This window comes from Mercenaria mercenaria, unplaced genomic scaffold (assembly GCF_021730395.1).
Source record: "Mercenaria mercenaria strain notata unplaced genomic scaffold, MADL_Memer_1 contig_3244, whole genome shotgun sequence".
In the NCBI taxonomy this organism is placed as follows: domain Eukaryota; kingdom Metazoa; phylum Mollusca; class Bivalvia; order Venerida; family Veneridae; genus Mercenaria; species Mercenaria mercenaria.
In genome coordinates this window covers 48,580-62,887 of record NW_026461366.1, presented here as the reverse complement: position 1 = coordinate 62,887, position 14,308 = coordinate 48,580, and the positions used below count along the sequence as shown (strand labels likewise).

The window sequence follows — 14,308 nt, the reverse complement described above, 5'->3', positions numbered from 1 at the left end:
GCTTTACATTTTATATTGCATTCACTGTTTAGTGTCATTTCAATTCTCTATAAGTTAGCAAATATTTTTGAGTAATCAAGCGCGCCGTCCTGATTAGGCGTAAAAAAATTGTTTGTTTCTGGTATCCCGGCCTACCCTAAATTTTTGGCCCGACCCTAAATGTTTTTATGGCCTTGGAGAATATTTTTTTCAACTTCTTAACAAAAAGTTGCAAGACTGCACTTTTTATGCTTTAAACATGGCCAGTGATGTAAGAAATCAACTTACTGAAGCTCTAAAGACATAACCCCCTTATTGGTATTCATTTTTTGACACAAAAATAATTTCTGAAAAGTCTCCCTTAATAAAAAAAAATCCAAAAAAAAAATTTTTTTCCGACCTACCTACCCTAATTGTTTTGAGCATGTTACCGGAAACAAAGAATTTTTTTTAGGCCTTAGCGGGTTTTTCGTCCCACGCCCCCGCTGTTTAGCGACCCCAACCCGCATTTAAACTTCTTAAATCTCGCATTTTTCTCGGTGGGGTCGCGTCATTTGAGAACATATAGTTGTGACCCTAGTGGAGCTCGAATCCACGACCGCCGTTTAGACCGCTGATTTCCTATGTAAATATGTAAAAGTTACGTAGATTAAAAATAATGCCAAGAATATTATAAATCTAACTTAGTCTAGTTTCTTTTCTACATTCAGGATTTGATCTTGGCGATACAGTTCAATCAGAAACAAAAGGTATTTGGATTTGGTGCAAACAACATCCGAAGCAAAAGGGCCAAGTGCTGGTTCTGGTCGACACGGAGGGTTTGGATGATCCAGAAAAGGTAGATAGGATGTATTGCAAAAGAAATTCCGTGCTGTTCATATGAAACGACCCATATTGTAGCTGTACCAACTAGCTTTGTTGACCATCTGAAGATATAATCGTTTGACTGAATACTTTCGCACTTCGAAATCGTACTAAATGTAACGTTGTACAAAAATGTTAGTTTCATATGTTTTCAGCCCAGCATGCGGCCAACATTATCAAAATAGAGATCCTCCTTTAATTCTTGTGAACTATATTGAATGTTTTTCTTTTTCGTTACTCTTTCATATCATTACTTTATGCTTCATAGAACATGTAACAGCTTTGATATTAATTTAAGTAACCTTGGAGTCTGCTACATGTTTTGATGTGCATTTGCATGATTTTTCCATTTAAGTAAAGTTTTTTGCCTCAAACTCGCAAAATGTAAAATCTTTCGAACTAACATGTTTTTGCACTTACCGTATACCTTCGCTGTCATCTCAAGGCACGTGTCTGCTAAACTGCACTTAGGAACTGTCGCAGCTAAAATAGAAAATAACCTATGAACGACCTTTCCTTATAAACCGATTGATAGATATTCATTAAACTTGTTCAGACGTATTCTTAAACGTATCTTTCTGGTGTTTCTTAAAATGGTCTCTTTAGACTGCATTTAAAACCTAAACTGAAAATAATTTAAGTACATCATACCTAGTCTTGCTTACTTAGTCTTACTTAGACTCACCAAACTTAGTCATAAGCAAGGTCAGAAGTTCAAAATTCTGAAGTGAGAAATGCTTATTTGAGCTTCTTTTTCTATTAATATTTATATGTCTCTTATACTCCTTATCATACTAATAGTAGAGTTTATTAATATGCTAATTTGTGTCTTAAATGACTATATACTAGTATATTATGGGATATAAATGAATGGAACTCAGATATATCATTTTATTGCAGTAGTTTTCCAAATTATTTACAGGGAGACCCAGATCATGATAACAAGCTATTCTGTCTGACCCTCCTGCTCAGCAGTACGCTGATCATCAATTTGAAAGATGTGTTTAATTACTCCGCCTTGGACAAGTTAGCGTATCCTTTGTAAATCTTATACGTTTAAATGTAGTATAATATTTTATTTTAAAGGTCATCCGAACCTTAAACGTAAAGCAGAATCGACTTCAGAGTGGGAGTCTTTTTTGTTTTCTCTGTCAAACATTACTAAGGCTATAAGAATAGATACATATATACAGTGACTTTTGTTATGTTAAAATTGAAATGCATGACGTCAAATGTGGTGTAATAGTCATACTCAAAGGAAAACTAGCCAATGTTAAATCAAGTGCCGAATGATTTTTTTTCAAAATAATGATCTTATTTTATTGCAGAACTTGTAGAAGTTGTTTAGTAATAATGTTCTATTTAATCGACGTCGGGAATCCAATTAGACCGAAAACTGATAATGTGTTTGTGGGAGAAAAAGATTCCAGTTCTGCATAATTTTGTCTATATGATTTGCTAATGCATTTCGATCTCTAAATATTTTTTGAGCAACTTTACATTTTATATCAATTTAATTATGTTGGCGCTAGCACGATTTTAACGAATCTGGCCTTTTCTGTATTCTTGTGTATATTGTCACCAAAGGGGTTCGGTACATAAATGGTGTATGATGACCTCAAGTGTAGCAGTAGATTTTATTAGCTCCAGTATACGAAGTATGGAGAGCTGTACTACTCGACCCGGCGTCGGGTGCCTCCGCGTCCGCACCTTAGTTAAAGTTTTGATGCACTTTCTCTTTATCTCTGTAATTAATTGATGGATTTGTTTCAAACTTAAAATAGTTATTCCTCATCATCACCCACATCATACGGTACAAGGGCCATAACTCTCACTCCAATATTTCATGAATTATCTCCTTTCACTTACATTTCAGGTTAAAGTTTTGATGCACTTTCATTCTATCTCAGTTACCACTTAATGGATTTGATTCAAACATAAAATAGTTGCTCCACCTCATCACCCACATCATATTACACAATGTCCATAACTCTAGCAGCAACTTTTCATGAATTATGCACCCCGCTTTTACTAAGAATTTAATGTTAATTTTGATGCATCTTTACTTTATCGCTTTGTATTGTTCTAAACAACACATAGTAAATTAAGATAATTTCTAAATAAGAATGAAACAAAAACTAAATTGCGTCCGTAGTATAATTATCTCCCCTAGCGCTTCATTAGTCTCCTTATTGTATGAGGGGACCACTGTGTTGGAGATTGAAATTCAACAAGTTTGGAAGGGCATTCCCTTACATTTTATGAGTACTAAATGACGCTGACAAAACCTATTTCCATCTTGTTTTTTTATCAAAGTCGAATATATGCTATAAAAAGCTGGGTTTGCCTTAAGCGGATTTTGGTATACCAGACCGGTATTGGCCAGTGATCAGTTTGTGCAGTCTAATATAATGCGATAATATGTACATGTATCGTATATTTATGATAAATTTGACATGTAGGTCTGTCTTAAATATATCTGTCAGTATCTTCAAGTCGTAGATCCACTACTTTATAACACCCCACCCCCTACCAAATCAAATAAATAACTGAAACCTTTTCTGCTCTGCTTATCAGCAATTGACACAGCAGGGGGTCCCCAATACACTATTTAAGATATGTGCAAATGAGTTAATGTAGAGTTAATGTAGAATAACAAAACTTTATTGTCGTTTCACATGCGCAGTAAGATCGCGAATAAATGGGTATACTTGCCTTTGCCATGTTTGAGGTCTGATTGTGTTAACGACTGATGTGGAAAAATTGGGGATAATTTGTATAATGTATTTATACTTCGTGAAGGAAGCCTGGATTCATGTCAAATAACAGAAGAGTTCCAGCGTCATTGCCAGGAGATGAGTAACAGCATCGAGTCAAACGATCATAGGCGGAAGAAGGGTCACAGCATCATAAGTAGAAAAAAGGTCTCATGATCATAGGCAGAACAAGAGTTAAAGCGTCATAGGCAGAAGGGTTTCAGGATCATAGGTAGAAGGGGAGTTACAGAATGATAAACAGAAGATGAATTACAGCATGATAGGCAGAAGAGGAGTTACAACATGATAGACAGAAGACGAGTTACAGCATGATAGACACAAGAGGAGTTACAGCATAGTAAAGAAAGAGGAGTTACAACATGATAGACAGAAAAGGAGTTACTGCATAATAGAGAAAGAGGAGTTACAGCATGATAGACAGAAGTGGAGTTACAGCATGATAGACAGAAGAGGAGTTACAGCATAATAGAGAAAGAGGAGTTACAGCATGATAGACAGAAGAGAATTTAAAAGATGACAAACAGAAGAGGAGTTACAGCATACTAGAAAGAAGGAAGTTACAACATGATACACAGAAGAGGAGTCTATATAACTTCATAGACACAAGAGGAATTACAGTATGGTAAACTTAAGAGGGGTTTCAGCATGATAGATAGGATAGCAGGTTCATCATAATAGAGAGAAGAGAAGTTACAGCATGATAGATAGAAGAGGAATTAAAGCATGATAGAGAGAAGAGGAGTTACAGCATGATAGACAGAAGAAGAGTTACAGCATGATAGATAGGACAGCAGTTTCAGCATGATAGAGAGAGGAGAAGTTACAACATGATAGACAGAAGAGGAATTCGTACATGATAGAGAGAAAAGGAGTAAAAACATGATAGACAGAAGAAGAGTTACAACATGATAGACAGAAGAGGAATAAAGCATGATAGAAAGAAGACGATTAACAGCTTGATAGTCAGAAGAGGAGTTACATTATGACAGACAGAAGAGGAGTTATAGCATGATAGACAGAAGAGTAGTTACAGTGTGATAGACAGAAGAGGAGTTATAGCATGATAGACAGAAGAGGAGTTATAGCATGATAGACAGAAGAGGAGTTATAGCATGATAGACAGAAGAGTAGTTACAACGTGATAGACAGAAGAGGAGTTATAGCATGATAGACAGAAGAGGAGATATAGCATGATAGACAGAAGAGGAGTTATAGCATGATAGTAAGAAGAGGAGTTATAGCATGATAGACAGAAGAGGAGTTACAGCATGATAGACAAAAGAGGAGTTATAGCATGATAGTAAGAAGAGGAGTTACAGCATGATAGACTGAAAAGGAAATTTAGCATGGTAGACAGAAGAGGAGTTACAGCATGATAGACAAAAGAGGAATTAAAGCATGATAGAGAGAAAAGGAGTTAAAGCATGAAAGACAGAAGAAGGGTTACAACATGAAGGGGTGTAGAGGAATTAAAGCATGATAGAGAGAAGAAGGGTTACAACATGAAGGGGTCCAGAAGAATTAAAGCATTATAGAGAGAAGAGGAGTAACAACTTAATAGTCAGAAGAGGTGTTACGGCATGATAGACAGAAGAGGAGTTACAGCATGATAGACAAAAGAGGAGTGATAGCATGATAGTAAGAAGAGAAGTTACAGCATGATAGACTGAAAAGGAAATTTAGCAAGGTAGACAGAAGAGGAGTTACAGCATGATAGACAAAAGAGGAATTAAAGCATGATAGAGAGAAAAGGAGTTAAAGCATGATAGACATGAAGGGGTGCAGAGGAATTAAAGCATGATAGACAGAAGAGGAGTAACAGCTTGATAGTCAGAAGAGCAGTTACGGCATGATAGACAGAAGAGGAGTTACAGCATGATAGACAGGAGAGAGGTTACAGCATGATAGTCAGAAGAGGAGTTATAACATGATAGAGAAAGAGGAGTTACAGCATGATAGATAGAGGTGGAGTTACAGCATGATAGACAGAAGAGGAGTTACAGCATAATAGAGATAGGGGAGTTACAGCATGATAGACAGAAGAGAAGTTAAAAGATGACAAACAGAAGAGGAGTTACAGCATACTAGAAAGAAGGAAGTTACAACAAGATACACAGAAGAGCAGTCTATATAACTTCATAGACACAAGAGGAATTACAGTATGATAAACTGAAGAGGAGTTTCAGCATGATAGATAGGATAGCAGGTTCATCATAATAGAGAGAAGAGAAGTTACAGCATGATAGACAAAAGAGGAATTAAAGCATGATAGAGAGAAGAGGAGTTACAGCATGATATACAGAAGAAGAGTTACAGCATGATAGATAGGATAGCAGTTTCAGCATGATAGAGAGAGGAGGAGTTAAAACATGATAGACAGAAGAGGAATTAATACATGATAGAGAGGAAGGAGTAAAAACATGATAGACAGGAGAAGAGTTACAACATGATAGACGGAAGAGGAATAAAGCATGATAGAAAGAAGACGATTAACAGCTTGATAGTCAGAAGAGGAGTTACATTATGACAGAGAGAAAAGAGGAGTTATAGCATGATAGACAGAAGAGTAGTTACTGTGTGATAGACAGAAGAGGAGTTATAGCATGATAGACAGAAGAGGAGTTATAGCATGATAGACAGAAGAGTAGTTACAGTGTGATAGACAGAAGAGGAGTTATAGCATGATGGACAGAAGTGGAGTTATAGCATGATAGACAGAAGAGGAGTTATAGCATGATAGTAAGAAGAGGAGTTATAGCATGATAGACAGAAGAGGAGTTACAGCATGATAGACAAAAGAGGAGTTATAGCATGATAGTAAGAAGAGGAGTTACAGCATGATAGACTGAAAAGGAAATTTAGCATGGTAGACAGAAGAGGAGTTACAGCATGATAGACAAAAGAGGAACTAAAGCATGACAGAAAGAAAAGGAGTTAAAGCATGATAGACAGAAGAAGGGTTACAACATGAAGGGGTGCAGAGAAATTAAATCATGATAGAGAGAAGAGGAGTAACAGCTTGATAGTCAGAAGAAGAGTTACGGCATGATAGACTGAAAAAGAAATTTAGTATGGTAGACAGAAGAGGAGTTACAGCATGACAGACAAAAGAGGAATTAAAGCATGATAGAGAGAAAAGGAGTTAAAGCATGATAGACAGAATAAGGGTTACAACTTCATAGCCACAAGAAGAATTATAATATGGTAAACTGAAGAGGAATTAAATCATGATAGAGACAAGAGGAGTTACAGCATGATAGACAGAAGACGAGTGACAGCATGATAGACAGAAGAAGAGTGACAACATGAAGGGGTGTAGAGGAATTAAAGCATGATAGAAAGAAGAGGAGTAACAGCTTGATAGTCAGAAGAGGAGTTACGGCATGATAGACAGAAGAGGAGTTACAGCATGATAGACAGAAGAGGAGTTACAGCACGATAGACAGGAGAGACGTTACAGCATGATAGTCAGAAGAAGGGTTATAACATGATAGACAGGAGAGGAGTTACAGCATGATAGATAGAAGAGGAGTTATAGTATGATAGACAGAAGAAGAATTATAACATGATAGACAAAAGAGGAGTTACAGTTTCATAGACAGTAGAGGAGGTGCAGAATGTTGACAGTGCGTGATAGGCAAAAGAGGAGTTATAGCATGATAGACAGAAGAGGAGTTACAACATGTTAGACAGAAGAGTGACATCACGATAGACAGAAGAGGAGTTACAACATGATAGACAGAAGAGAAGTTACAGTTTCATAGACAGAAGAGGAGGTGCAAAATGATAGGCAAAAGAGGAATTAATGCGTGATAGGCAAAGGAGGAGATATGGCATGATTTACAGAAGAGGAGTAACAACATGATAGACAGAAGAGTGACAGCATGATAGACAGAACAGGAGTTACAGCATGATAGACAGAAGAGAAGTTACAACTTCATAGACACAAGAAGAATTATAATATGGTAAACTGAAGAGGAATTAAAGCATGATAGAGACAAGAGGAGTTACAACATGATAGACAGAAGACGAGTGACAGCATGATAGACAGAAGAAGAGTGACAGCATGATTGGCAGAAAAGAGGTTACAACATAATAGACAGTAAAGGAGTTACAGTTTCATGGATAGAAGAGGAGGTAGAGAATGATAGACTGAAGAGGAATTGATGCGTGATAAGCAGAAGAGGAGTTATAGCATGAAAGACAGAAAAGAACTTACAACTTGATAGACAGAAGAAGGGTGACAGCATGATAGACAGAAAAAGAGTTACAGGATGACAGACAGAAGAGGAGTTACAGCATGATAGACAGAAGAGGACTTATAGCATGATAGTCAGAAGAGAAGTTATTACATGATAGACAGAGGAGGAATTAAAGCATGATGGACAAAAGGGTTGTTAAAGTATGATAGACAGAAGAGGAGGTGCAGAATGATAGACAGAAGAGGAATTAATGCGTGATAGGCAAGAGGAGTTATAGCATGATAGACAGAAGAGTGACTGCATGATAGACAGAAGAGGAGTTACAGCATGATAGACAGAAGAGGAGTTACAGTTTCATAGACAGAAGAGAAGGTACAGAATGGTAGACAGAAGAGGAATTAATGTGTGATAGGCAAAAGAGGATTATAGCATGATACACAAAAGAGGTGTTACAACATGATAGACAGAAGTGTGACAGCATGATAGACAGAAGAGGAGTTACAGTATGATAGATAGAAGGGGAGTTGCAGAATGATAGACTGAAGAGGAATTGATGCGTGATAGACAGAAGAGGAGTTACAACATGATAGACAGAAGAGTGACAAAATGATAGACAGAAGAGGAGTCACAGCATGATAGACAGAAGTGGAGTTATACACAAGAAGAATAACAATATGGTAAACTGAACAGGAATTAAAGCATGGTAGAGAGAAAAGGGGTTACAGCATGATAGACAGAAGAAGAGTGACAGCATGATAGACAGAAAAAGAATGACAACATGAGAGGCAGAAAAGGAGTTACAACATAATAGACAGAAAAGGAGTTACAGTTTCATAGACAGAAGAGGAATTAATGCGTGGTAGGCAGAAGAGGAGTTATAACCTGAAAGACAGAAGAGAAGTTACAACATGATAGACAGAAGGAGAGTGACAGCATGATAGACAGAAAAGGAGTTCCAACATGATAAACAGAAGAGGAGCTACAACTTCATAGACACAAGAGGAATTACAACATGGTAAACTTAAGAGGATTTAAGGCATGATAGACAGAAGAGGAGTCACAGCATGATAGACAGAAGTGGAAGTTAAGCATGATAGACAGAAGAGGAATTAAAGCATGATAGACAATAGAGGAATTAAAGCATGATTGACAGAAGAGGAATTAAAGCATGATAGACAGAAGAGATGTTACAGCATGATAGATAGAAGAGGAGTTACAGCATGATAGACAGAAGAGGAATGACAGGATGATAGACAGAAAAAGAGTTACAGCATGATAGGTAGAAGAGGAGTTATAGAATGATAGTCAGAAGAGGGGTTATAGCATGATAGGCAGAAGAGGAATTAAAGCATAATAGACAGAAGAGAAGTTACAGCATAATAGACAGAGGAGTTACAGCATGATAGACAGAAAAGGAGTTATAGCATGATAAACAGACGAGGTATTAAAGCATGATAGACAGAAGAAAAAAATAAGTAGGATGGACAGAAGAGGAGTTACAGCATGAAAGACGGAAGTGAAGTTATAGCATGATAGACAGAAGAGGAATTAATGGATGATAGAAAGAAGAGGGCTTACAGCTTTGTAAACAGAAGAGGAGTTACAGTATGAAAAGTAGAAAGGTAGTCACGACATGATAAACAGAAGAGGAGTTACAACATGATAGGTAGAAGAAGAGTTATAGCCTGACTGTCAGGCAGAAAAGGAATTATAATATGATAGACAAAAAAGGAGTTACAGCTCGATAGTCAGAATGGTTATAGGTTCATAAACAGAAGAGGAATTATAGTATGATAGAGAGAAGAGGACTTTCAGTTTCGCAGACAGAAGAGGAGTTACAGTATGAAAGAGAGAGGAGTAGTAACGACATGATGGACAGAAGAGGACATACAGCATGATAGACAGAAGAGGAGTTATAGCGCGATAGAACGAAAAGGAGTTACAGCATGATAAACAGAAGAGGCCATATAGCATGAAAGAAGAGGAATGACAACATAATCTACAGAACATGAGTTACAGCATTATAGACAGAAAGAAACTTACGGCATGATAGACAGACGACGTCTTACAGTTTCATAAACAGAAGGGGAGTTCTAGCATGATAGAGATAAGAGGACGTACAGCTTCGTAGACAGAAGAGAGGTTACGGTATGAAAGAGAGAAGAGTAGTTGCTACATGATAGGCAGAAGAGGAATTACAGTATGATAGACAGAAGAGGAGTTACAGCATGATAGAGAGAAGATGAGTTACAGCGTGATAGACAGAAGAGGAATTAAATCATGATAGACAGAAGAGAAGCTACAGAATGAGAGACAAGAAGCGTAACAGTATTATAGGCAGAAGAGGAGTTACAGCTTCATTGAAAAGAAGAGTAATATCAACGCGTTCAATAAAGTGAAGAGGAGTTAGGGTATGATAGACTAAGAGGACTTACACCTCATTAGGCAGAAGAGGAGTTTTAGCATGATAGAGAGAAGAGGAGTTACGGCATGATAGACGAAGATGACTTACATCTTCATAAGCAGTAAGGGAGTAGTTTCAGTATGATAGGCAGAAGAGTTGGTATAGCATTATAGACAGAAGACTTACTTTTTCATAGGCATTAGAGGAGTTTCATTATGATAGAGATAAGAGGAGTTACAGCTTTATAGACAGAAGAGAACTTATAGCTTTATAGACAGAATAGTAGTTACAACATGATAAAGAGAAGAGGAGTTACGGGATCATAGACAGAAGATTACTTACATTTTCATGGACAGAAAATGAGTTACAGCATGATAGGCAGAAGAGGACTTACATCTTTATAGGCAGTAGAGGTGTTTTAGCATGATATTTACAAGAGGAGTTCAGCATGATAGGCAGAAAATGAGTTACAGCATGATAGACAGAAGGAGTTACAGTATGATAGACAGAAGACGACTTACAGTTTCACAGACAGGAGATGATCTACAGCATGATGGTCAGAGGCAGAAGACCGGTTATAGCTTGATAGACAGAAGAGGAGTAACAACTTCATAGGCAAAAGAGAAGTTACATCATGATAGACAGAAGATCAGATTCAGCGTAAAAGACAGAAAAGGAGTTACAGCATAATAGAAAAGGAGTTACAACCTGATTGATAGAAGAAAGGGTTATAGCTTAATATGTGGAAGAAGAGTTGTAGAATGATATGCGGTAGAATGGTTACAGCATGATTTGCTGAAGAGTGCTTACAACATGATAGGCGGAAGAATGGTTACAGCATGATTTGCTGGAGAATGCTTACAACATGATAGGCGGAAGAATGGTTACAGCATGATTTGCTGGAGAATGCTTACAACATGATAGGCGGAAGAATGGTAAGAGCATGATTTGCTGAAGAGTGCTTACAACATGATAGGCGGAAGAATGGTTACAGCATGATTTGCTGAAGAGTGCTTACAACATGATAGGCGGAAGAATGGTTACAGCATGATTTGCTGGAGAATGCTTACAACATGATAGGCGGAAGAATGGTTACAGTGTGATTTGCTGAAGAATGCTTACAGCATGATAGGCGGAAGAATTGCTTACAGAATGATAGACTGAAGAATGATTACAACATTATTTGCTGAAGAATGCTTACAGAATGATAGGCGGAAGTATGGTTACAGCATGATATGCAAAATAATGCTTACAGCACGATAGGCGGAAGAATTGTTACAACATCATAGGCGGAAGTAGGGTTAAAGCATGATAGGCAGAAGAAGAGTTACAGCATGACAGTTTGAAAAGGATAATAGCATCAAAAGCTTAAGAAGAACTACTGCATCATAGGCAGAAGAAAAGTTTCAACATCATTAGCAGAAGCAGAGTAACGACTTCGTAGACAAAAGAAGAGTTACAGGATCACAGACAGACAGAAGAGGAGGTGCAGCATCATGTGCAGAAGAAGAGGCACAGCATCATGGGCAGCAGGGGAGGGAAAGCATCATGGACAAAAGAGGAAGCTCAGTATCAAAGGCAGAAGCGGAGGCACAGCATCATTGACAGAAGAAGAGTGCGGAAAACTGGTTTTAGAATCGAAGGTGGACGAAAAGCTACAGCATTATAGGCAGAACAGGAGGCACAGCAACATAGGCAGAAGAGGAGGCACAGCATCATAGGCAGAAGAGGAGGCACATCAACATAGACAAAAGTGGAGGCACAACATCGTAGGCAGAAGAGGAAGTACAGCATCATAGGTAGAAGAGGAAGCACAGCATCATTGACAACTGAGGAGGCACATCATAAAAGACAGAAGAGAAGGCACAACATCATAGACAGAATAGCAGGCAAGGCATCATTGACAGAACAGGAGGCACACCATCATAGACAGAAGAGGAGGCACAGCATCATAGACAGAAGAGGAGGCACAACATCATAGACAGAAGAGGAGGCACAGCATCATAGACAGAAGAGGAGGCAAAACATCATAGACAGAGGAGGCACAGCATCATAGACAGAAGAGGAGGCACAGCATCATAGACAGAAGAGGAGGCACAGCATCATAGACAGAAGAGGAGGCACAGCATCATTGACAGAAGAGGAGGCACAGCATCATAGACAGAAGAGGAGGCACAGCATCGTAGACAGAAGAGGAGGCACAACATCATACACAGAAGAGGAGGCACAGCATCATAGACAAAAGATGAGGCAAGCATCATAGATAAAAGAGGAGGCCCAGCATCATAGACATAAGAGGAGGCCAGCATCATAGTCAGAAGAAGAGGCACAGCATCATTGACAAAAGAGTAGGCACAACATAATAGATAGAAGAGAAGGCATATCATTGTAGGCAGAAAAAAAAATGTTATAAATACCTATATGGTAGGAAACATGCAGTAGCTGAATATCGATGTAATAAAGTACACATTTTGTAAAGGAGCCTTGCTTCAGTCAGAGCGGGTGAAATACTAGACACAAGTAAATGTCACGCTTGAAAAGAAGACTTTATATTAGTTAAAAGCTACAGATAACAACTTCTACAAGCTGTGCACCAATGTACCATTATAGATATATTGAGCTCAAGCAAGAAATTAGAAAATCCATATGACTTGTAAGATGTTCTAAGATATCTGACTGGAAATTCACCATGAAGACAAGTATTGTAGTTTGAGACCTATAAACCATTGCTTGTTTGCTTTTGGTTTTAAACAATGCATGCTTGTCTGATCGTTCAAATTGATGAACCCGTTACCAACATTTTATTAATAGTTACTGACATTGTCATTTGGGACAGGATATGCTAGGAAAATTATGTATCTGAGATATATAGCTTTCAAAATACACTGTGCTATGACAATCGGCATCCATCACTACATTTCCTTGATGCATGCATATTCGTTGGTTATACATGTACATCTCATATCTTGACAAAATCAGAAATTGATTACCCTTTTCCTGGTTCATAACATGTTGCTGTTGCTGCGGATCAATCAGTCCAGTCTCACTATTATTACATGCCACCTTCGGAGAAACGAATTGCACTTGAATGAGTCAGGAATTGAGACGAAATGCAGAAACAAAGGACTTTCAAAATTGGTCCAAAACATTTTTCTACGGTATAAATATTCAACACAGTAACCGTGTAATCAAGACCGCGAATCGTTACCAGCTAAATATGGTATTACAAAACGAAGAACGGTGAATACTCCTCAAGTCTCCACAAGCTTTACAAGTATGCACATGTCGACGTGACGTCATTATTCCTGTATTTTAACAGAAACATGCATGTTTTTGTTTTTGTTTTTTTTTCACTTCAGAATTTTATTTTAAGAGCTGGCAACTGTACATTACATAACATTTTATTTAAAAATAACAATTGCAATGAAAATTTGAGAATTTGAGAAAGTAATACACTTGACTAGATTAGAATAATAGAAAAGAAGAGACGTGTTAATTCCACAAAAACAAGATGTTTTCAAACTTCAAACTTCTCCGCCAATTTTCTACGTTCCAAATAAGCCATAATTATTACAAAATGCACGAGAATGCTACGGGTCTAAATCTAATCTACTCATCTATTGTTGGTAAACATATGTAAAGAGTTTTAAAGCTATAGCCCTTATAGTACTGAAGAAAGGTACCTTAACAGGAAATACTAAAATACAATAAGTACGATAAGGGACACTATACTGACAAAATGCATCAGAGTTATCGCTCCTGATATTCCCACTAACTTAATTTTAATAAAGGTTACAGGCTATATCTCATATACACTTAACTAAATTTCTAACTTAGCTTTTTGTCCGCCAATCTCTTAAACATTACCTAAAGTATCTAAGCGTACGTTTATATAATTATATTTTAAGGTTGTTCGAGGAATTCCTACGAAAATTTCCAAATATTAGATATAAGACTGATATAAGGTCATTGTGTACTAACATCGCCTGTCTTTCTTTTGGTGGAAAACTAAGATTGTTCCGAATCAGCAATTGCATTTTGGAGCGCAGTTGTCACTGCTATAACTGTACAACTTTATCTTA

General features: G+C 37.5%; 1 protein-coding gene across 1 annotated transcript in view; it reads left to right on the top strand.

The window, feature by feature from the left end:
• Nucleotides 1-689: 689 nt before the first annotated feature.
• Nucleotides 690-14,308, top strand: part of LOC128552866 (guanylate-binding protein 1-like) — a gene marked incomplete at its 5' end in the record, with an annotated part of 44,485 nt that continues 30,866 nt past the window's right edge. Inside the window, 2 exon segments of the mRNA XM_053533937.1 lie at nt 690-817; nt 1,766-1,875. Of these exon segments, the coding sequence (XP_053389912.1) occupies nt 690-817; nt 1,766-1,875 (238 nt within the window).